The sequence below is a fragment of the Habropoda laboriosa genome, unplaced genomic scaffold, assembly GCF_001263275.1.
Source record: "Habropoda laboriosa isolate 0110345459 unplaced genomic scaffold, ASM126327v1 scaffold578, whole genome shotgun sequence".
NCBI lineage: Eukaryota > Metazoa > Arthropoda > Insecta > Hymenoptera > Apidae > Habropoda > Habropoda laboriosa.
In genome coordinates, this window is record NW_017100941.1 from 1195101 (window position 1) to 1221394 (window position 26294).

General features: G+C 34.5%; 2 protein-coding genes across 2 annotated transcripts in view; both read right to left on the bottom strand.

The window, feature by feature from the left end:
* LOC108577603 (diacylglycerol kinase theta) overlaps nt 1–13641 on the bottom strand; it is a 28293-nt gene extending 14652 nt beyond the window's left edge. The window contains exons 1-5 of the mRNA XM_017940786.1: nt 13131–13641; nt 4703–4782; nt 3039–3141; nt 2008–2228; nt 1029–1200 (exon numbers count right to left, since the gene is read on the bottom strand). Coding sequence (XP_017796275.1) covers nt 1029–1200; nt 2008–2228; nt 3039–3141; nt 4703–4782; nt 13131–13263 — 709 coding nt within the window. The 5' untranslated portion in view covers nt 13264–13641. The remainder of the gene's footprint in view (nt 1–1028; nt 1201–2007; nt 2229–3038; nt 3142–4702; nt 4783–13130) is intronic.
* Nucleotides 13642–21607: 7966 nt separating this feature from the next.
* LOC108577581 (AP-1 complex subunit sigma-2) overlaps nt 21608–26294 on the bottom strand; it is a 6215-nt gene continuing 1528 nt past the window's right edge. Inside the window, exon 5 of the mRNA XM_017940764.1 lies at nt 21608–21713. Coding sequence (XP_017796253.1) covers nt 21669–21713 — 45 coding nt within the window. The 3' untranslated portion in view covers nt 21608–21668. The remainder of the gene's footprint in view (nt 21714–26294) is intronic.

Consider the following 26294-nt stretch of genomic DNA (forward strand, 5'->3'; position numbering starts at 1 on the left):
AAATAAAGTATATACACTGTTAAAAAAATTGCAATACACTTAGAAATTAGGGTTGCAGAAATCTGGAAATTATTTATACATTTTTCAGGCCACTCTGAGGAAAAAATAAGCATTTTTAACGAAATTTCAATAATTTTTTTCTTTCCAACATCCCAAACGATACATGCAAATTTCAGATTTCGATTTTTCAGGTGTTTTGCAATTCTTTTTTTACGAACAGCGTGAAAATCGAGGGAAAAGTAAATTTTCTTTTTGTCACACGAGAACACATATAGAACGTCGCTATTCTATCTAACCCTAATTTGATTGAATGTATCGTTTGCTAAGAATATCGCCGTTTCATGTATTACACTAATGAGTACAACGTGATCCCTGCATGACAGTGTTCTTTTCTTCTTTCGTTTAATGTGAGACTTTGTGTATCGTGAAGATCGATCGAGAATGAAATCTGAAACACCCTAATTATCGAGCCATTATTTGTTATCTGAGTGTAACACGCTAATGTTGAATACAAAAGAAAAATAATGAAACAAATTTCAAATTATTCCACAACCTGACTTTTACGAAACTGTTTGGAAAAATCTTTTTCCGAGTCACGCGGTGATGAAAAGTAGGGAAACGATGAAATTTCATATCAACGACTATTAACATAATTTCATATTAAACAAATAGAAAAATATTTACACATATTATGTACACTTGGAGATTTCTAATTATTTTCTATAGAAAGCACCCTCAGGTCAATGTTTTTTACAGCTAATTTTCCCTCGTTGCTTTTCTTTCCTCCGTTCTTACGCTTATGATCAATCAATTCGAGAGAGAGAGAGAAAAGAAGAAGATATCGAATAAATCGGTAAAACATTGATAATTGGAGAAAAAAGTATGTATATATATATATATAGATATATTTACAGTACACATAATATAAAACATAAATTCATTCCACTACATCCGTATAATCCGGTAACATGTTACACATCCTCTAATCGATGTATTTCAAACGTATATTTTATACAATAGACACTTACGGCAGGAATACTCACGCGCCAGGACTTCTTTTCGACGTACTTGTACACCGATGATGGCCTCCATTGGAACTTCCGTACGTGGAATGCTGACTGCGTGCGGTGGTAAGTAGATTGGTTCCAAGTTCCCAAAGGTGCATTCTTGTGGGATATTTTTGTAACAGTAAGAGTGCAACTGTAACCAGATAATTGTCGGATCAAATGTTAACCATTGAATTGGAAGGATATCGTCACTATGCACGAGTTTCTTCTACCAAGGATAATATTTTGGATTTTGAAAATAGAATTTATCTATATCTATGGTAAGATAAGTGGAGGTTCCTTCGAAATTTCCTTCTTGAGAAATAACGTATGCGATATAAAATTGTGGTAAATTGTAATTTGGGATTAATTTTAGAATTTAGCGATGTCTGTTGCGAGATAAATAGAGATTCCTTCGGAATTTTGCTTTTCGAAAAATAGTAAAATAAATTTCTCAACTTGGTCACCTATTTAAATAACAGAAATTAATTTAACACCGACAACAATAGTAGTTTTCTTTATCTCTGCATTGCAAGAAATTTCCTAATGGAAAATATCTTTGGCGTTCCACAGAAAAATGAAACATATAACTAATATTCTCAACAATTTTCAAGAAAACACTTTAAACTCGCACATCACGATTAATTATTCCATCTTACAATAAATTTGTACCAAATTTACTACAAGAGCAAGTCAACTTCGACAACATTCCATCTTCTCTCTGATTAAGCCGACTAATTAATGTTCAACAGCCGAACAATTTTCTTCTTCTCAGCTCTGCATTCGAAGATGAACAACCGCGACAATTTTAGACGATGCAGAGTTAAAGCACAGCGAGTGAGAAAAAGAAAATGTCGTTTATTTATAACCGTCTGGCAACTGTCTGGAAAGTTTCGTGTGCTAGAATGATAGATTCGATTTTGGATAGTGTTGAAGAAGAAAAAGGAGGAAGAAACATTACCGTCATGCCGCACCACTCGCAACGGAACCCGGAAAGGCACTCGGCAGAGAAACAATTTTTCTTGCAGACAGCGCATTTCGAACTGTTGGGAAGATTGCCTTCTCGCCAGTGATGAGTGTGTTTTACCTGCGCCAAGTCCTTCCCAGGTAAATACGTCGCGTTCTCCTTGCAGTCTGCCACGGCGAAATCCTGGCACTCCGTGTGCACGAAGTACTCGCATACTGAAATCAGAAATACCGTCGATTATTATCCATTCTGGAGAAAAAAAAAAATAACAGGAAAATTCCGAAAATTTTATTCATTTTATCGTATATTGTAATGCATCGAATAAAATCTGAAAAGCGTTATTTGTTTTCGATCGTTACGTGCTCACGGAGAAAGATTTGTATTAAATCTATATTTTCAAACAAGCTGTACAAATTTACAAAGTCTACTTGTATCTACAGATGGTAAATTGAACCTTGGGAAAATAAATAAATAAAAAAAAAAGAAAATTTGTAATCTGTAAGCACGATCCCTTTTTCAAATATATAAATCGCAGTGGAAAAGGTTAAATGCCAGGGTAATAGTGGTATCGATGGTTTCGAAGTGTAAAAGTCGTGCTAATAACACTCTCTTGATTAAATTTTTACGAAAATATAATTTTTCTGGTATTGTTAGCTGTCTCTTCTTTGGCAGTGCAAATAAATGAATAATTTGAAAGTAAATAAATAATCTCACGATAAATCTTCAAATAAACGAATAATTTTCAATAAAAATAAACCAAATAATCATCTACAAGGGTGGAATTTACTGCTTCTATAAATAAATAATTATTGGAAGGTTTTATGCATATAGAAGGTAATTTGGAAAGAAGAAATTCATTGAAAAAAAGAAATTACAATCTTAGTCATTTTGTTAAAAGTTACTCGAACCTGAGTTTTCTTCTTTACTTACCACCAATTAACAGAAGAAAACATTAAATACCACACCACTATCAAATGAACGATATTATCGCTAAAAGTGAAATGATACAAAAAGTAGAAACTTACTTTCGCAGTGTATGGATATATTATCATCGAACCGTTTACGACAGACGTTGCAGAATTTTCTTTTACAATATGCCTGTTCGGACCAACAGTGTGCAACCGGGTTCTGCAACAAGGAAACACTTTATTTCTCTTTCCATAAGTGCAACATAACTTCTCTCTATTTCATTCCTTCTCGAAACAACCAAACAATCTTTCTTCAATTTCTCTTCATTGTAAAATAACAAGCATACGAATAATTTACCATTTAATTCGAAAAAGAGGGAAACACTTTATTTCTTCTCCTACAAGTGAAGACTTCTCTTTATTTTATTTCTTCTCGAAATAACTAAACAATTTTTCTTCAATTTCTCTTCAGTCAAATAATTCTAGCATACAAATGATTTACCATTTAATTCTGAAAACAGGGAAACACTTTATTTCTTCTCCTACAAGTGAAGACTTCTCTTTATTTTATTTCTTCTCGAAATAACTAAACAATTTTTCTTCAATTTCTCTTCAGTCAAATAATTCTAGCATACAAATGATTTACCATTTAATTCTGAAAACAGGGAAACACTTTATTTCTTCTCCTACAAGTGAAGACTTCTCTTTATTTTATTTCTTCTCGAAATAACTAAACAATTTTTCTTCAATTTCTCTTCAGTCAAATAATTCTAGCATACAAATAATTTACCATTTAATTCTGAAAACAGGGAAACACTTTATTTCTTCTCCTACAAGTGAAGACTTCTCTTTATTTTATTTCTTCTCGAAATAACTAAACAATTTTTCTTCAATTTCTCTTCAGTCAAATAATTCTAGCATACAAATAATTTACCATTTAATTCTGAAAACAGGGAAACACTTTATTTCTTCTCCTACAAGTGAAGACTTCTCTTTATTTTATTTCTTCTCGAAATAACTAAACAATTTTTCTTCAATTTCTCTTCGTTAAAAAATATCCATCACAGAAATAATTGATCTAAAAACAGCCAATCTCATTGTTAGCCAAAATGGCCATTTTACAGAAGAAGAAGAAAAAGAAGAAGAGGAGGAGGAAGTCGCGGCGAGTGTGTTGAAACATTAAAAATGAATCTATTTAAAATATGATCTGCTGTCGTTTAACAACACCAGCTCGGTTGACGAAGTTTCACTGGGTTGCGAGTCGAAAGTTTCGACGCAGCACACGACAGTATGCAACCGAGTATTTTCAGCAGCGCGTAAATATAGGTCGCGGGGAAGAATTCACTCATCTCCGGTCACACAAAAGGGGCAAGAACAGAAACCGAGGGTATTCTTACCTTAATGAGGCTTGCCGTGATGCTGGAGCAGGGAGAGACGACGGCCTTGAGACAGCGGTCGTGCACCACGAAGTTGCAAACTGTAACACGAAACAACCAGAAATGGAGACTTCACCGAAGAAGAAGAAGAAGAGGAGGAGGAAGTCGCGGCGAGTGTGTTGAAACATTAAAAATGAATCTATTTAAAATATGATCTGCTGTCGTTTAACAACACCAGCTCGGTTGACGAAGTTTCACTGGGTTGCGAGTCGAAAGTTTCGACGCAGCACACGACAGTATGCAACCGAGTATTTTCAGCAGCGCGTAAATATAGGTCGCGGGGAAGAATTCACTCATCTCCGGTCACACAAAAGGGGCAAGAACAGAAACCGAGGGTATTCTTACCTTAATGAGGCTTGCCGTGATGCTGGAGCAGGGAGAGACGACGGCCTTGAGACAGCGGTCGTGCACCACGAAGTTGCAAACTGTAACACGAAACAACCAGAAATGGAGACTTCACCGTGTAATTTAATGCAATCGTTGACAGGTTAAGAATAAACCAGACCCTATCCTTCTTCTCTCGTTTCCTTTTCTTCCCTTAATTATCGCAAGCAATTCGAATAAATAGAAAGGTACAATGGAGGTTTGTCACGAGTAGGTTTGTGAACGGTCGTGTAAATTTATGCCTTTTCTCTATCCTGAGACTTCCTTTTCATTATCGCGATAATGCTTCTTTAACATTGCTTTGCCATTTGTAAGTTGCTTTTCAAATTCGATTGTAATTACTGTACAATAGTAATTACGGTGATATACTCTCAAGATTTTCTTATTTGCGTTTGTTACAATTGATAATAATCGAACGCGTTTTCTGATTTTAGAATTTTAGAATTATAAAATTTAGAAGATTCTCGATTCTGTTTCATGGAGGAACATGATTTCCTATACTTTGTTACAAATTTCTCTAAAAAGAATTATTTTTCAAATTTCCAAAATTTAATCCTTGAAATTTTCGATCCCTAAAAGACGCTCCACGTGAAAAAGGTTTATTCAAGATTCAACATTTAGCAGAGCTTGTCGTTACAAATGTTGACATAGGAAAAGTGAGAAGAAGATTTAGAAATATTAATTTTACAAGAATATCACAAATGATTGTATGGAATTGTCAAAAGACACTATTGTAACTAAAATGGGACACTATTTTGGGAAGAAACTATGACATTTTGGGTGATATTTTGCTAGCTGAAAATATCCACGATAGATGGACAAAATAAGCGTCATCAATTTACAATGGTTAATGTAAAACAAATAATTACAGTTTACTAGAATTTAAATCATTGGGTGACTGCCAATGCCTTGATACATTTTGAACAAATACCATTCAATTCCCACTGTTATGTACGCCCATTGTGTCAAATATAGTTTTATTATATACCATTGGAAACAGGATATTTCAAATTGTGGTGAAAATGTACAAAGGATCACTTATGATCACCTTTTCGAGAATTACGAGGAATTCAAGAAATTACATTTAAAATTTAATTGCAAGAGAAGAATTAAATTTAATTTCCTGTTTAGTCGTTTAAATCCTAAAATAGACATTCAAAGATATTTGAAATCTCTTTTAAAGATATTTAATTTAGATATTTAAGAACTTAAATTTAAAAATATCTTAAAATATTTAAATTTAAATTCTTAAATATCTGAAATTCTTTAAATTATCAAATATCTAAGATATCAATGATCAAAAACGAATAAGAAAAATTTACACCATCGACTCCTTGAATTGTATAATAAAGTTTAAGTATTACAGGCGTATTCCGTGAAAAATGAAGCTATATCGGTGATAAAGTTAATTAAAAAATTCATAGAAAATAACCTGTGTATAAGATTAGCGTGAAGTAACGATTTGCAAGATTTGGATGTGATGAATTTGACCTATTGGTGAAACCGAAGTCTGGCTCATCGCCCAAATGAGATTGATGATAATCCATTACGCAATTTCATGGGGACAAATTTACAGATATTGCAAAACAAATATTGGTTATAGTAAAAATTACACCATTTATTGAATAAATAATTTCGTTTATCCAGAGGTTAAACGATACCTGACAAAGATGGTATTCAAAATTTCTCTTAAATCATGTACAAGCACCGGAGTATTTAATTTTCCATCGTTAACCATGGTAAAAAATTGTTCACTCGTGTAAACTTCAATTATTTCCCTCATCACGTACGCAAAAATTGAAATTAAACGATTCTACAAAACGATATTGTATAAATAAGAGGAGAGAATTTTTGTTTGCTGCATTAATCAGCGATAAGTGAAAAAATTGCACAAGGGAAATTGTTAACCAAAATGTATATAGCGCTCATTAATTTCCGGCGAACTGTGAAAAAATCTGTTTTACTCATTTTAAACCCTTGAATCAGAGCGTGAAATCCTCCACCACTTTTAAACCTAACAGGGACTAAGCGTGTGAATGTATTAATGTCGATGAACAAAATTGATCCTTAATTCTTTATTAAATAATTCGTACTAATTTTCTTGAAATTTAAACACACAAAATACTGCGAGAGCAAAACGAAACACTTGGGTACACGAAATATTGATCATACTTACAAAAACTGTATTTCTAAATAAAAACATACTTGATTATTTTTTGTATTGTAATTTTTCTGTTCACTATTTTCAAAATTGGAGGAAACGAAATAATTTTCCAATATTTTCCAACCGATATTATCTCGATAGGCATATATCATAATTGAACATTTCATCAATACGAACCGTGACATTATTAAATTCATCGTTGCTTTTACTTTACTGTTATTTCTGACGCGAATATCGATTTATTGACTCTTAACATGTTATTTACGAACCCTTTAGTTTCCACTAATATTAATAGCAGATATGAGTTGCAAAACCTTTTAGAACATGTATCGGTCCGCGTCGATGTTCCATTAAACGTACTATTACATAGTGCTGATCGGAAAATGTAATTTTATAATAAGGACGCGTTGTTCTCGTCAACTTCCATTAACATTTCAGTTTCTAAATGTCTCATTAATCTTACGTATCCTTTAACTGAAAATAATTCTCAGAGAAACAGGACCTTTTGTAGATAAGAAAATTACGCGCATTCACGTTCATCGATATTCCTTTTAATTCCATAAATTAGTACACACTACTAAACTAACAGTGATTTTAATTCTTTTGAAAAATAAGAAATTTAATCCTAGAGCGGTCTTCGTTTCGACTGTACACTTAAGACTTTTGGGTGAAAAAGGACCTAAGACCTTATGTGCAATCATTTTTATTTCCAACGCGACATACGAACCTGGACAATAAACGTTTAAAATAATGTTAAGGAACGTAAACTTGATAACTAAAAATATAAAAAGGCGGCGGGTCAAAAAAGACCCGAAGACCGCTCTAGGGTTAAAAATTGGAAATAAGAAGAAGAGAAATTTTCAGTGATAACTTATAGTAAGTGCACATTATGACTAAAATATTTTTATTCGTCAAGTAATTTCATTTTTGTGTTATTAACATAAGAATTTCAGATCAATTAAAACAGCTGATTTTGAAAATACTTATTTTCACGCTGTTTTACCTGACTTTACAGAAAAACAGTTTATAAAATACTATTTAAAATATACGTGAACATTTTGATACTTTAGAATTGTAAACCTAAAAATTCTACTATGTCAATTGTACACGACTATTTGCATACGAAAGTGCATTTGATCTATTCTCCAAAGTTCGAACACCCGATCTACTATTTACGACAGTTTTCAAATCTATCTAACCACGATAGCGAAGAAGTTTTCAACGAATGTTCACTATCAACTCGCATTGTGATTCCCTGTATCGTGGCTCGCTGTGCTTCCATTGAATTCTCAAGTTTACGATCTGTTTGTTACCTTCTCTCGACAATAACCAACGCTCGAATACATTGAGGAAATGTGCCCGAACGTATGCACTTTTCATAACACAACACTCGGTCAAAGGATACGAAAATACAACTATAGTTAGCGACTCTGTTTACCTGTTCTACTTATCCTATAAATTCGAATCGCTGATAAGTAGGTAAAAACACTTGTCAGACAGATATTACAAATTACGATAACAATTTTTCATTTAAATTCACGTTCGTGAATTATTACTCAATATTGTTTGTTGAATGTCCAGAAAATTACAGGGAATATTATTTTATTAATTATATTGCTGCATATTGTACTATAATTATTTCAGAATTTTGATTTCTCACAAAGTTACGATGAACATGGATCATAAAGCTACCGTTTCTTATTGAATATCCAGAAAACTATATTGCCGCATACTGTATCATTATTATTTTAGAATTCTAATTTCTCACAAAGCTAAGATTTTTACAACATAATAATTTCTCTGTTGCAGGATTTAGTATAATTTCACTGATGCACCAAGTTCACACGTTACACTTAAATTTCAGATAGGTAATCGTTGCGCTATTACATCTTATCGATATTCGCGTTTCACGAAAGAAGCTACTTTTCCTGGAAACTTGCGAAGCTTAACCGTGACGTGAATTCGAGTTATTTTTAAATGAGCATCTTAATGTAAAGAACATTATCGCATTAGTTTTGCTTGGGAAAAACCTTAACGTGAAACGATGCACGCGTGAAATATTCATTTGGCGGTTTGTTTGAAATAGTTAGGGGGACATTTGGAAAATTTTAATCATGGGTCGGGTAATCAACGAAACAGGTGAAACCGACATAACGAGGTAGAACGTATACAGGTCCCGGTGGCCGTACGCTATATTTCCGGTTTGCTAAAAATAAAATCCAGCCTTGAAGACACGTTCTGTTATTCTACAGTTTTCTTCATAAGTTTTCTTTATAAATTTCTTTTCGCCGCCGCGAGGTGAACGACTATTAATAAGTTGAGCGACATTGCTCGAAATTCTTCAGGCCTACAGAATTCGTCTTACGAAAATGAACCGACAGGATGGAGAAAGCAAATCTGTGGAAGAGTGATCGTCGAAATTTTCGAAATCGTGGAAATACAGTGGAAAAGTGGAATTTTAATTCCCTTTGTTAAAATGAGAATCTGTCGTTGTCAACAGTCTGCTGTTTTATTAATCACCCATCACTTCTTCCACGAGAATAGCTTTAACATTCAACGAAAGGAGAAAATCTGTCGAAGAGTAATTTTCAAAATTTCGAGTCCTAAAAGTGCACTCGAAGAGTAGAGTTTCTATCATCGTCGAAATTCTCCAGTATACCCAATCCGCCAAAAATAATTACAACATTGAAACAACATCCCCCACATTTTCCCCAGTTCGTTCACCGAGCCTGATAATTTACCGTTCCAAGGATCAATCTTCGACTTTTCTTAAAGCAAACGAAGAAATCCAGATCGCACCGCGTTCCTAACAACGGCCAACCGAAGATCTATCGAAATCCGTGAAATCGGTCGATCAGATCTCGCCTCGAGATCCCGCGAATGCTAAAATTAAGATATCGGGTCCAAAGAGTATTCCGAATTGTTTGCGCAATCTTTCCATCATTACGCGGTATATCTTCGGTTCCTTCCGAAGAAATCAGACGAATAGGGGAAGAAACCAACGAAAGCAGAGAAAGAAAGAAAATTGCAGGAGGATTTTCCGTGGAACATCCTCGTCGTTTCATGTGTATTCTAGGAATCGGAAAGCTCGGATGGCGTTGGCGTGCACAAGTATCGACACAGACACAGTGTAACGCGCGTCGATACGCTTTGCGTGCTCCAGATATTCCGGATCGACGATTCCCTAAACGCACACCGGAGGAGACCGCACACACAGTGGCAAGGCTCTTTAAAAGCGACATTCCTGATCGATCCTGATCCCATCTTGAATTCCGTCTCTGGCCTGTGTCTCTAATTGCCGCGGTAAAACTGACCACATTGCTTGCACTATCCGCTACGCCTTGCCCGTTTCTCTTGTTGTTCGATGCTTGTTGATACGTTGAAACACTTCGCGTTCAACGTTCCAACTCGGGGGAAGAATGATGACTGTGGAGTATCTGTGTTCGACTAGTCGAGGGCACTTGTATTTAAAGTAGCTGCTTTATGATGTACGTTGGATAGTGGTAGTGTATGAAGTAGGTGTTTTCAAGTGTAGATAGAGCTTTAAGATGCAGTTATTGCTGCAGATAAATTATTACAACTGTTGATCAAATGCTTTAGCCATAGACCAATTTGTGCTATTGCCTCGGTGGAATGTGAGTGAATTTTTTCTGAATTTTTCCTTGTCATTTTATTCGCTTACTTTTCTTTTAGCGATTCGTTATCAGTGAAGTTCTTTAAATACTAATTTACATCGCTTGTGCGATTATTAGAGACGAGAATTGTGAAGACAAGTAGTCTGAGGAGTGATTAGATGATACTGAGTGCTTCTTTTTTTAGAATTCTAATGTTCACGGTGATAAATTACTTTTTTTTATAGTTTCATTCGATTTATGTTTATACCGACAACTTGAAGTATTTGGAACACTCGTTGTTTAATTTGGTAAGATGATATTGTAACAATTTCAAGCTTCAATGCATAACGTAAGACAACTCACGCTTAAACATTGTTATCCACTTGATTTTTATCAAAATTAACATAACACACATTTGTATGCGTCCTTAAAATTACAACAACCATAATTCATCAAAAGAAATAACCTCGACAAATCCTAATCGACAGAAGAACAGTGTAACCCAAAAAACAACTTTCTCACATCCAAGTTAAATTAACCCTTTCGTTGCTACTGGCGCCTAAAGGCGTTTATAAAACGTGCCTTTTGGGTACACTTCTATCTCAATTCAATACTTAATTTCCTCCTTCACGCACTTCCCTCGTTAATCTAATAAACCGAATTTCAAAACGACATGTCCAAGACAAGAAATTTTGCCACGTTACAAATTCAAATCTGTCGTAGCGAAAGGGTTAAACCGCTGCTACCTTTAATTCCCATTTCCCTGAAAAGAAGAAAAAGTGTCTCCTCGTCGTACCAGGAGGTACCAAGGAAAATTCCATCGAATTACACGACTCCGAACTTGAAACAGCTCCGTCTCCCGTTTCTCGTTCATTCCCTGTCACCAGGACCCATGAATCGAACCAACTGTTCTCGATTAAACAATACAAAGTTCCAAAGTGCCCGTGGATGCTTACCCTTTACGGGCCTCCGCTCGTCAACGAGCTCTTTCTCTCGTACACGCCCCCACACCCCTCAGCCCTAGCTAACCCTCTCATCGTCTACCCCTTCCTCTTGCTCTCTCTCCAGAGTCTATCAGCTATCCCACACCACCCCCCACGATCAATGCTTGTGAAAAGGCTCGATGCGCGCGCCCTCGCCTCCGTGCCAGCTCGATTTCCCTCGACCGTCGAGCCTGCTGGAATTTCCACGGGTCACCCCGAAGGAGGAGAGCCTTTGGACCTCGTTCACAAACCATCTTCCACGTAGAAACGAAGAAACACCCTGATAATCGTCGTACACCACGATTCTTCCTCCCCTATTCTCTTCCTCTTCATCGTCGTCTTCTTCTTCTTCTTCTGCATCATCTTCTCCTCTCCTTATTCTTCGCTATGCTCCGTATTGCAAGGGGTAAACACTCGAGGCAGGAGTGTGCGCAAATCGCGACAGGGTGGGAAATGTGGCGCCCCGTTATCGGCCTTCAAAGATGGTGGGTTGCGCCACGGAGAATCCCCGTGCACGAGGAAGCAATTATGGATTCCCATGGATGTTCTCTCACTTGGTGTAGAATTTCACAGAGAATAGAGGAAATTTGTTGGATGATTGTACGAGGTCCTTTTTTTAGAAATTTTCCAAATGTAGAGACAGTTAGGATGGAGGAGGTGTTGTTTGACCAAGTATTTCTAGGTCCGATGGGTAATTTGGAAATTGGACGTTTCGCGTGACCTGGTTCTCGAACATATGCGACAGGCAATCGAGTGAATCTGAAGTAACGTCGAGTATAGTGTATATACTTGTTTCGAGACAATTTCGTTGAGTTTTCCGAAGATCGGGGAGAACTCGAAACGAAAGTGTCGAATTGATCGGTGGTTTGGTTTGTTGAATATCGGGAAAGTGGAAAGTTCGTTCAGGCGAGTTTCGACGTTCGATTAAAGTCAGAGGGAATTAGCAGCGAACGATCTTCTATATGAACGTGCTACCCTCTGTACACACGGTGAATGGGCACTTGCCATTCATCATTCTTGGAGGTCAGCCAGCTCCCAACTTCGCACGCTGACCAAGGTTTCGGAGCCCGTGAAAAGGCGGGACGAGCATACTCCGGCGGCAACGCGCCGCGTATTCGATTTCGTTACCGAACGCGCTCATATCGATCGGTCCTCTCTGCCTTGCGGTTTCTCCGTGAAAACTTGCCCCGCATTCTGACACCGTTCAGGGACTTCTATCGAGCCGCGTAAAAATCATTGAAAAACACTATTCTTCCAGAAACATTCCCCCGTTTTTCGCCGAATCACTTTTTCCACGATCCCCTAAAACTTGAACCAAAAAGAAACGAAAAAAACCTTACTATACAACAGGAACTGTATAAAATCTAAAGAAACTCGATCGTTTCGTACAATTCGAGAGAATGAATGCGCAGGTTTCCATCAAACTGGACCACCTTTGTTCACCCTCGTCGTATCTCCGTAGCTTATCCGTAAACCTTATCAGATTGTTCGTTCCTTCAAATACAATTGCAAATTACCGAATTTTCTCCTATCTAATCACCTTCTACGTAGGTATCTAGCGACTAGACAGATATAAAAGAATTTGGGGTAGCAACTGGGAATTGGGTGGCAGAAGAGTAGGCACTTACCTTCGCAGATGTACCCCTGCCTGAGGCTCCACAGCTTGTCGGTGCAGCTATGGCAGTGCGTCGGCTTGTGAAACGTCTTCTTGCTGAAGCTGTGCCCATGGCTGGCTGGAGTCTCAGCCGAGACCGACGCCATGTTCCCCGTTCCACCGCGGCACCGCTCACGCCAGATTTTCACCGTGAAGCTACACAGGGCGCGCCGCGCGTCGATGACAACATAATTACACGGCAGCCACTACGTGATCTCGAAACCGTACGCGTACATAATTGCGTAGCTGCAGCTGCACTCGCGGCTGGCTGCTCGGGTCCCTCACGTCGTACCGTCGTCCTCGTCGTCGCGTAACGTGCCTAACGCGCATTATTATCGAAGCTGCGCCCCCAAGACCGACCGACCGACCGGCACGGCACCGTACGCGACACCGAGATTGCGTTTGATCGTACACCAGTCAGCAGTCACCACTGTTTCGCGGCTGACCATCACCGTCATCAGCCGCTGCTACTGCCGCCTCCGCCTCCGCCGGGAGCTTCACTCGCGGTACGACGACGACGATGCGGGTGTCGCGTTCGCGCATCCGAGCCACGGAGCGGGCGCCGGCATCAGCCCCTTCGTCACCACTGCCGTCCAGTGCCGGAATCATGCACACAGGCCAGCTGGGGGCTTTTAAGAGAGGGAGCGTTATCTTTTTTCGCGCTACCTCTCTCCGATATTTCTTCGGCAATTCTTTCCCTCACCCGACCTCCCACCCTCGCCTAGTCTCTCCCTGTCTCTCCCTCGTTTATCAACGTTCCTTCTATCGATAATCGTTCTTTCCCCGTTGGAACTTCAACTCGGAGATATTTCTAATCCACTGAACACACGAGAAACATTACAAAGATCATAATTGTCAAGTGATTCGAATTTCTTTTTTAAACAAAGACATGATTCTCGATCTTCCGATTAATCTCATAATAGTCCATGAATGCACGAACGTCCATTGAAAATGTTTTTCTTTCTCGGTATAGTCTCTATAGACCAGTCACATTTTTTTTCTTTTTCGACCGAATTACAAATGACGTACGCCCAGAAGACTAGGGCACTGGGGAATCGTGATCCGGCGTTATCGCGCTCCGACGTCGGGACGGCGCCGCTCCACCCCACTGTACCTTCCCGACACACAGAGAGCCTAGAGGAGTACTACGTCTTCCTCCGTTTCCGTTAACGTATCACGCCACTCGCCGAGATATGAAATTCTCGGTGCACGCGAACAAACCAGATCTTGCTCTCCGGGAGTGAGGAAAACGTCGATCCGCCGGTGTAACGAAACGACTCGAAACACGCAGCACGCCTCGAGGCCGCCTCGACTCGCCTCGACGACGTCAAAGCGACGACGAGCCGTCGACGCTGGTCTGCTCGCGCGCCGACGCGGCTCCGCAGCGTTCCTCTCGCGCAACGCGCTTACGTTTCATGCGTGCACCGGCCATTCCACGTCGAATCGCTCGACGAGCAACCTTGCCTCTCTTTTAGAGCTCGCCCAGTTACGTTCGTTCGCCTCTGTTCCTCTTCGAACAGGATCTCGTCTTTTCTCAAAATCTTCCAGTTTCACAGAGCTGCCGGACGAAAACCGGATGGTAATTGCAGGGATTCTTCGGTCGTTCGATGCTGGATTTACGTCGATCTTCAGGAACATTCGTAATACGAAGGAGTGTACATTTTTATAAATACAGAAGTGGTATTCCATTTATTCCGTTCGATTTTTAGGAGTAATTTTGCGTTTCGTTTTAGACGATTTCTGCGAATATTTTATTAGCGACGAACGAGAGGTAGAAAAATGGTTTGGATAATCAATGGATACTTAATTATCTTTTAATTGAAGGCTCGACTGAAAGAATTAACCCTTTGACCTACAATAACGTGTCAGACTCGTGGCAGAGATTCTGGCGAAGATGTGAGAAAAATTCATTGTAATCCTAACTTTCGTTTTAATTTGTAACATCAAGGATTTCTAAACGTAATTAATCTGTAACAGATCAGCTTTTGTTACCTGATACAGTACTAAAACATTAAATGGCTGACGCTTTATATCTACGTATAGTCTACAAATTAGAACACTCCATTTTTACGATGGGACGATCAAACCCTGTAGAATTTCATATTGTATTACAATTAAAAAAATGAAAATATTTTACCGAGAAGATTGTTAACCTAATAACAAGAATATTTCACCGATTCGAACTTAATATTGATTCAGTCGAATGTGCGCAAATGCTTTTCCAATGGAAGCAACAAATTCATTTTCGTCGAATTTCGTGCACAGTAGTGTACAATTCTATACTGGGTTGCAATTTCGTTGCAGCAGAACAAGTCTCTGTGATTTATAGTACGCGTTACCCTACACAATACAGATTCATGTACATATTCTGAAACAAACAGAACGATAAAACGATTTACTAAAACACTCGGAATTAGATAAGAATCGAAAGTCTTAAGCACAGAGCAGTATGAAATTCTTCAATATCAGACGAAGCTCTAGAAAAAAATTTCAAAGATGATCACAGCAATTATTTCATATTTGAAAAAAGATTCACAAACTTCGTAAATTTTTTAAATTGTAAATCAATTATTTCTTTCCACGTGAAAATTCCAAGGTATACTTGTGCAAACATAGTAATCAGTTCATACGTTTACTATAATAACATTGTCCCATTGCAAACAACGTCTTCGTATTTACACACCGAAAGATTATTTTATCCCTCTATTTGTTCAGATTCCATTGATAATCCAATTAATTCAATTGATAATCGATTAATGCGAAATATTATTAGCAATTCTGTCTCTCGGAAATGGTCGTTCTTATCGCGAGTAATCGATTACGATACTCTTAATGTTTGATAATCTAACCACTTGAAAAAAAAACGAAAAAGAAGAGAGATACTTGAATGTAAGAAGAAAACGAAGATAACCGGCGAGATAACCGATGTTCGTTCTCTCCTGGCAGCTCGTTGCGATTAAAATTAACATTTTCTATCCTGCGTCTTCTGCATAATGCAACATTGTTATCTGCGACATTATTGTCACCTATCATCGACACCGACGTTGCGTGAATCCTTGAAATACCTGGCTGACAATGCACGCCGCAAACGTCGATGATGAAAATCTCGACAGGCCGGCGTGTATGGGATTTTTCAATGCCGGAAGTGGACGAGGAAACGCGTTCGCGTATTCACACGTTGTGCTCGTTTTCCCTTCATTCACCAGTTTCTCACGCGCCTTTCCATACAGAAACTTACAGGTTTGCTGAATTAAATATAGAGGAGAGTGGTGAGTGTCGATTAATCGTTTATTCGCTCGTTCGGCAAACATGATTTTTCGCAGAAAACTGATACTGAAAGGTGAAGAAGATTTCTTATCTCTCGTGAGAACGTTCCAGAAATTTTTTCCCGCAGATTATTGAAAATTTACTTATTTTATTTACGGACATTGCGACATTCAAGAAAATACTCTTTCTTTGGGAACTTTCAAATTGAAATCTGAATTTATGTTTAATTTAAGAAAATATCCTTTTCTGGGAAATTTCAAATTAAAAGCTGAATTTATATTTATAATAATTTCAGAAAATATTCTTCTTTCGGGAAATTTCCAATTGCAATCTAAGTTTCGGGGCAAAGAAACTGTAACACTAAGAAAAATATAGTTCTAAACGTCGGTGTCGAAATATATGGAAAGTAATTCGCAGATTATTAGCGAAAATTTACGATAAATTAAGGCCAGACCGAAAAATTTACCTTTCCTCCACTTTGCTTTGTTTTTCCCATTTCAATATGGTAAAATGATATTTCTGGAAATATCAGACACACAGTAATTATCGAAACAACGACACACACTATGATTAAAAGCTAAATGAAATTATACTTACAAATATACCTGCAAACCTATGCTTAAAGTACTGAAAGAACTATCGGTTAAAACGAAGAGGAGAGTAAACACAACGATGCTAAACAGAAAATGAATATTTTTCATCACATATTTTATTTTTTATTATGGACGGAGCACAAAGCATCGTCTCTTCAAATACAATATTCATATACTGATCGTAAATACACGTTCATATATTTAACATTGGTTCGTATTGTTCTGAATTTTCCTTAATAATTGAATCTCCTGTACCAACGAGTTCTAACAAATTCGAGCACTTAATCGCTAATTTTGATTTCTCGTTATACAATCAAACAACGGTATAAATATTCAAGAGTATAATTCCCCTGCTATTGTGTGTTTGTGTACGTGTGAAAGAACCGTTAAACAATAAGATAGTACCTTGGATGAACGCCTACGATAATAAAATAAGTAATAATATCTAAAGTATACGTATACAATATTTGCATACGATACACCGAAGATAATGTAATCATTACAGATTTCTACGCACCATCGTTTATTAAACATTTAAACGCAAAGGTATATATACTCGACTGTACTTTATCTAAGAGAGAGAAAAAAAAAGAAAACATAGCCATTCTTTCTGTTCTCGTTACTTAAAGCTAATCTCTCATATTCTGTTTGATGGAATCATTTACTAACATATACATAATAGAAATAAAATAAGAAATATAATACCTAGGCAATATGTTTCTTCCTGAGATTAATTTTATCATTTCCAAGTAATACTCGTCGAAATTAATAAATACTTTTCCATTCATCTCTGTCTCTGTTATCCTACACAAATCAAATTTCCATATTGCCTAACAGTTTCAAACAAATCCGAACATTTCACGTAAGTCTTCTCCGCTCGTCACTTCAAGAATCAAACGATTAAATACATCAAAATTAAAAAAAGAAGTAAATCATCGTTCAAGAACATCGCTCAAAAGCATTAGAAAATCGTAAATTAACGTATGTAAAGAAAGGAGATCGAAACGAACCGGTTTGTTGATAACACCTCGTGGATAATACGTATAGTATAGATCCACGATATAGCGAGGTCGTAAAATCGATCAGAAGTCGAAGTAAAGATGTTCAGGGTGTCAAAATAGTCGAATTGACAGAAATGTGAGCAGTTAACCCTTTCACTGCCTTTGGTGTCTATAGGCGCTTTCAAAATTTTCTCATTGTGCCCTTGACGTCTATAGTCGCTTTGAAAATTTTCTCGCACTGTGATTTTGGCGTCTATAGTCGCTTTGAAAATTTTCTCCCACTCTGACTTTGGCGCCTAGAAAATTTTCTCACTCTACTCTTGGCGCCTATAGAAGCTTTGAAAATTTTCTCCCACTCTGACTTTGGCGCCTAGAAAATTTTCTCCCACTGTGACTTTGGCACCTCGAAAATTTTCTCACTCTACTCTTGGCGCCTATAGAAGCTTTGAAAATTTTCTCCCACTCTGACTTTGGCGCCTCGAAAATTTTCTCACTCTACTCTTGGCGCCTACAGTCGCTCTATCTCACTCTGCTCTTGGCGCCTATAGTCTCGTTGAATATTTTCTCGCACTGTGCCCTTGACGTCTATAGTCGCTTTGAACATTTTCTCGCACTGTAACCTTAGCACCTATAGAAGCTTTGAAAATTTTCTCCCACTGTGACTTTGGCGCCTCGAAAATTTTCTCACTCTGCTCTTGGCGCCTATAGTCTGAATATTTTCTCCTGCTGTAACCTTAGCGCCTATAGTCGCTTTAAATATTTTCTCACACTGTACCGTTGCCGTCTTAACTTAACAAACATACACTATGCTCCACCTCTAATTCAACAAAACGATAAATTTCGAAGTTAAAATTGTCAATTTTTTCAAAAAATTTAAAAACGTCGAAACTAAAAATTTCGCAGCCGCGATTGAACCTCTACAGTCTCAAACTATCCAGCTATCAACTGTACAGTACGAGCACATTTTTAAAGCGTCTACAGGCACCGATAGCAACGGAAGGGTTGATTTACGAGCTCGCTATATCGCGGCTCCTACTATAGGCCGCAACCGCGTCCCGCCGTGCCTAGTGTCTAAAGTAAACTATAAAAAAAAGAAGAAACAGGTGGATTGCGAGTGTACAGTTTTTCGGATATGTGTAACACAGTACTCTTTCACGTGTTAGCTTGTATCGATACTATTATGAACGAACGTTTCAATGAATACAGCGCGTTTAAACTTATTGTCTTTATGCAAATTCGCTAACGTATTTATCGTACGTTACCGTGATACACCATGAAAATTTCAAATTCGAACCACAAACGTTTCCGTACTCGATCAATTGCTGTTCCGGTAAAGATACAAACTTGCGTGAATTTTATACACGTTTCCTCTAAATGCAATAATACTCCTTTTTCACCAACCGAGCTCGGGGTTGGATAGAGAAGAACGACGATCGAACCGCGCAAAAATACGCGTCGCTGGGATAATGACGATTAACAGGAACATGGATATTTTCTTTAGACGAACATCATTGAAGAACACTTTCCGATGATAATTCTTTTGAAATCGACATTACGGTCGGTCAGCGCGTAGCAGTTTTTTTGTTCTAATTTACGAACAAATTTGTTTAGGAAAGTACGCTGCGTTGATAGAGAGAAACGTAGATGAAATTAAAATTTTAGATGTAAGAAAAGTATGCAGAAGAAAAAGTTCCACCTGTGTGTGGAAAATAGAGAACAAAATTATAAATCTGACGATCAATAAGTGAGATTTGATTTGAAAAATAGGCGAATACGTAAATTGTAAGATAATTTGTATCCGAGAGACTGGAGTAGAAATATTATACAATTATGTTTGAAACTTTTCTCTCCTTCCCGTAAAATTTTCCAATTTCTTGAAAATCCAATTTCATCCCCTTCAACTCAATGTACTTTTCACGACAAACTTGTTTACACGCTGAGATAAGCCATAATAAATTAGTACAATTGCAAGTTCACTTACTATCAATCGGTTCGACAAATTTTCGATAATTTCTACAACATGTCCCAGTTAAATGCAAGTTATTCTATCTATAACAACTTATTTACCGATTTCGTTCTAATAAAATTTCTTTTCTGTTTCAAATCTGTCGCGATTTCAAGATCATCAATATACGTTTCTTTGAAATTTCGTAACCACATAACCGCGTCTGTGTTAATTTAATTATAGCGTGCACATATAAGCTGATAGAATTTTGCACGATAACAAACAAATACATTTCGCTATATTTCAAATAATTATTCTACAAATATCCTACTTTTCTGCGTGCGTTATACGTACTGAACAAGAAGATCGTTACTTTGAATATCTAATTACGAATCTTTAACAAGAGATTCCCTTTCCCAACAACAAGTGTTTTTTTTTTTGGTTTTCTTTTTTTTTTTATATATTGCAATTAAGAGCAATCATCGACGTTACATAAAAAATAAGCGTTTTACTAATAGTTCCATTATTTCCTTCTCACGGAAACGTTTGATGTAATTTAATGATTGCATTATACTATCTAAGGAACATTACTTTTCTTTCTTCTTCAGCATTATATAGTTTGCTTATATCCGAACGATGGGGTTGCTTTTGAGCGGTACGCTTAAAAACACTGGAGTCAAATTTATCCTTCACTATCTATACGTAATACATATGTAACAATAAAACTACCGATTGAAGATCAACAAAACGCGATCACTTTTGTTTGTTTTTTTTTTGTTTTTTTTTTTTAATACTTAAAGGTACTTCAATCGAACTAAATAATTAAATGTAACTGGAATTTTGATCAGCACCTGATCAGTACCGAACGATACATCAATACATATATAGCAATAATAGTATCGAATATTCATGAATTATTTAACCCTCTATGCATCGACAATATGTACGATTAAACAAATATACGAACGTAATTATTAACAATAAATATCATAAATTATTAGAGGATACAACAAGATTATATTGAAAATTCATGAAGCTTTTAATTATCCTTTGCCTGAAAGAATGGTATATATTTCATTTGAAATATCTGTTGTATATTTACTGTGTTGTTTAGTTTATACACATATCTTATATATATATGTATGTATGTATGTATATTTTTCTTACATTGACATCATTAACTGCAAGATCTTATTTATCATGTATAGAACTCAAGGTTTATTCTGAAGAGGAATGAGCCAGTACTAGATGTAAGAAAAGTAAACAATGTAACAATAAATGCAGCACAGTTGTGCAAAATAAATGAAACATAGAGGATTAAACAATATGTCATTCTGCAAAAACATGTACATATATGTATATGTATGTAGTATAGTACTGCTATTATTTCGACAAAGAGAAACAATTTATCTGCCTTTTAACATGTATAGAGTAACTAGATATCTTTGACTATTTAAACAGTGATTATAACTATGTACTTATTCATGTATTATTATCTATAACTTCTTCTTTAATACAGTTATATTTTAACGTAATGAAAACATGATTTTAATTAAAAAGCTTAATTTCAATTCATTAAGTTCTCTGCAGTACCATACTTTTAAATATACTTGATAAAGCTTATGGTAAATAGTGTTCTGGAATGTTGAAGCTGTGTTGTAACAGTACACCACTTACATTAAGCAGGATATATTGTTTAGGAAGTATTATCCCAGACCATGGTCCTCAAAGAACCCTTGTGGAGTTTCCTCCTGAAACATATGAATAGTATTGTCAAATTAAAGATCTATACATCCGGTACATCTAAGGATATGAAGAGGGATCAATTTCTTTGATGCTGCACTTTATCATATAATGCAAATATACAATAATGAAAATATATAAACAAACACGTACCTAGTTTGTAATTAAGTAATCTCCTTGATGCAGCTTCAAATGGCGAACTGAACCCTTTTCATATAACTGAGTATATACTTGTATGGATACACAAAGCTGCACAAAGCACACGTTTATTTATTGCTTCGTTTAAAATGCTTAAGCATCAATCAAAGAAATGTCTGTATTGCATGCTGCATACAGAATATCTCTGCACTTATAGTTAAATACATATTGTAAACTTCAAAAAGTTTAATAAAAAACCATCCTAACAAACAATAAATAAATAAGAATTCTAATGATAATTTTATTTTAAATAGGATTAATTGAAAAAATATCTTATTAAGACCTGAAAGGATAAATACAGTAGCAGTAAATACATAAATGGGTTAATTACATGGAAAAGGTAATATATAATTCTGTATACAATTATATAAAAATTCCTTTGTATACATTTATTATGGGTATTATTACTGTTTTAAAGTTATAATATTAAAAATTGACACTGTTTATGTATATACACATTTACATATATAAAAGTGACACCTCCAACACGTCCATCTCTAATTAAATACTAAAATAAATACTTTCAAGTAAACAGATATAATGAATACTATACAACATGTAAGGGAACAACTTTTTATGCAATTAAAAATGGTGTAAACGTTGTTCAAACATTGTTCTATGTTCACATAAAAAAATAATGTTTTGAAGTGTTCTAAATGTGCATTTATTGCCATAGTACGGAACTAACTATATTATCTGGTCAATGAAGAACTGAAAAGCAACCTTGTAACTAAAAAGAATTTCTATGATATATATGATATATATCATGTCATATGTATCATATATATGTATAATGAGCTATATATATTACTGTTTATCTATAAGTGTTATAACACTCATCTATATAAAAATATACTAATTCATATACTAAATTTGTAAGGGTTATCAGTGGTACGTAAAAAATTGATGCTCAATAACTATAGAAAAAGTAGAGATGTATGATGGCATCATGCAGCGGGTGACTCTGCTCCAGATCCTGATTCATGTGGGCTGTCAGATTGGCCATGGAGGGCATGCAAGAACGCAGCACCTACAAAAGCCCTATCTCCCGCAGGGCACCTTCCACAGCTTCATCCTTCCACAAACAAACAAATATTCTAACTAATCTTTAGTGTATTTCTAGATGTGTCCTTAGTAATGGAACAATAATGATGAGCTAAATCTTATTACTAAATTATATATTACAAAATATATTATCAAAATGTATAGAATACATTGTAAAATATTCTAAAAACTGAAGTTGAAATTAAAATGTTTGTATATGAAACACTTTATTACACCATTTGAATTTATTAGCAAATGAAATTAAATCAAGAAAAATAATAAGAAAAAGCATGTTGCTGAAATAAACATGCATTTCTATACTACTGACTACAAATCTTATACCCATTTTCCTTTTTATACTTTGTTGTTTCCTTAACTTAATATTAAAATAGTTTTTCTCTACAATACTTAAAGTATGAAGAATATTCGTTAAAGTCTAACTTTTTAAAATTATTTGTACATTCTTATATTTTATGATATAAGCACAGCAATTTTATAAAACTGGCTGTTGAAACATTTTTTACAATATTTAGCAAAGCTAATAAGGTAAACATTTTGCAATTTCAACATAAAATGTTTTATAAAAATATCACAAAATATAACATTTGTTTTAGGTAACAAATATAATTACATTAAAAATATATTTTTACCTGGTAGAACAACCTACAAACCAATGGTACCCATTGTTTTTTGTCATTCTTAGAGTAATGTCTTATTGAAATAAGACATATATACTATAAATCTACAAAAGAAAAACTGCTTTCACGTAATTAAATTATTTAAAGAAAAAATAAACGTAAGTACGCGATATAAAAACTTATTGTAAATCTTATTCAAACTATATAGATCACAATCAATAACATTACATAAAACCTCAATACAATTAACCATGATTAATATTTATTGCAATTTAAAAGTATATACATACATTTCAGTAACTACTTATAGACAACAGCATTTCCATAGCACTATATCCTTCAAAGTAAAGTAAGTAATCTTGTAAAAAATAAACACTTAAATCACATTATTATTTTCAATAAAATAAAAAGAATAAGTTCTATATTAACTACAGAAGTTCTTTTTTTGTAACATTATGCCATTCAATGCATGCATAGCAACAAAAATTAAAACAATAAAATATTAATTTCTGATATCTAGAAAAATTATTTCAAAAGAAGATAAGTCAATTTCTTTTCAATTCATAGTATTTTTCGCACTTTTTCCACAACTTGTAACAGAAAATAAATAATGTTTTTGATAAAAGGCACACAATATCATTATTTATATTATGACATTTAAACATAACTAACTTTGTGCTAATGACATTTTATTACAGAAAATTAATTACTATACTGTTCTTAAAAAGTTTTTATGTAACAACTTTCATCAAAGTGTTTACAAAGAAATATAAAAATTTGTACAGATGAGATACAATAGTTTTCAATCTATTTAAATGCAATAATTTTTAAATAACTCTTACCAATTTTAAAAATGATATACTTGTATTACTTTTTACATATTCAAGTTCCAGTAACATAATGTACATAATTATTATGTAATGAAAGATGTTTAATATAGATCAATAAATTTTTTTCTGCATAGATTTCATAAAATTACTTTCTTTTTCTTCAAAATTACACATGAAATAATATAAATTTCAGTGTCAATATGTTACATAACAAATATACATAAATGTACCTTGTACACATGTATAATTAAAATTTGAGTTTAAAAGAATCTACAATTATTATTGTAAAAAATTACAATTTGCATGAACTTTAAATTATTGATATAAAATAATTTTTATCTACTTTTATTTTGGTATACATAAAGCAACAAAATTTTTGAAAAATATTAAAAATAATTAAATAAAGTGTTTAAAGTAATAATATTTACAAAAAAATTTATTCAATACATTCTTTGTGATTTATACTCTTATTTTCCCATAAATATCTGGTGCTATAATTTTAAGAGTGAACTATTAAACTACATAATTTTTAAGTTTTCCCAAAACAATTTTTAAACAGAGTGAATTTAGTTATTTTCAACTTAAATTTTGCATGTTTAAATCAACACTTATACTTTTATATTTATAAGATACAAAAAGGAATGTATTCCTTCTATATGCTGATGAAAAAAGTACTAAATGATGATAAATAATAAATTTTTAAAATATTCTACTTTACAGAAAGAAAGTAACTCTGTTATTGATATTATGCATTATCATTATTTCAATAATATTATATATTAATTATATTATAAATAATTATAAAATATATGGTAGTTGTAACATTTTACATATCAGTATTTCTCTAAAAATAACCAACTATTGCTTGCTCATTTGATATAATTGATTTATTATATTTTAAGAAATACTACTGTAAAGGAACTTTAAAATAAAAATAATATCATATCGTCATTAATTTAGTAAATTATGCCACAATACTGAATACAATGTTTAATGTGAAAATGATATGGCAACAGTTTTTTATAAATTTAATTTTGTTACTATAGATATGCTGTTGCGTACATTAAGAATAAAAATTCACAACACATGTAAGCCCACTTACATTAGTGAGAGAATAAGCATATAAGCATTCTATGCACACAGCATTAGCTACAAAAAAATTAAAAGTTACAATATTTTTAAACACGAATTATATCTAGATTCATCTATATATGAAGTTTTACTTAATATTACTGGAAAAAATGAGCTGACACTTTTTGTGCTTTTCTGACTATACAATATATATAACTATAATGATTTTATGACACATTAAATTGGAAAAATGAATCATATTCATGATTCATAATAATAAAGAGTATTATCAATGATTGCATGTAAATATTTATCATAACAGAGTTCATAATATGGATTTTCAAAACAAGCATTATAACAATAATAACATACAACACACATTAAACATCAATAAAAATTTTAAATACTTTATAACAAAACTACAGAAAAGAACACAACTATTTTAAAACTGTAGAAATGTATCATATATGTATATACAGCACATAAAATTTACAAAAACATAAAAAATATGAAATCAAATAGAGTATAACACATTAATATTTAAAATAAAAAAAAGGTACATTCCACCATGCAATTTAGATATTACACTGTTAATAAACATTAAAGTATCATTACAACCCATTTTTACCAGGCATTAAAGAAATGTGGTGACTATTTTCATATTACAAAATATTATTTTATATCTTTCCAGTATATCGATTCAGTTAAATACATTCTGCCTTTAAATACTCTATTAAGTACTATTGTGAATTACTCTATGTACAATTACAAAATTATACCTAATTTTATATAAATTTATATATAAATA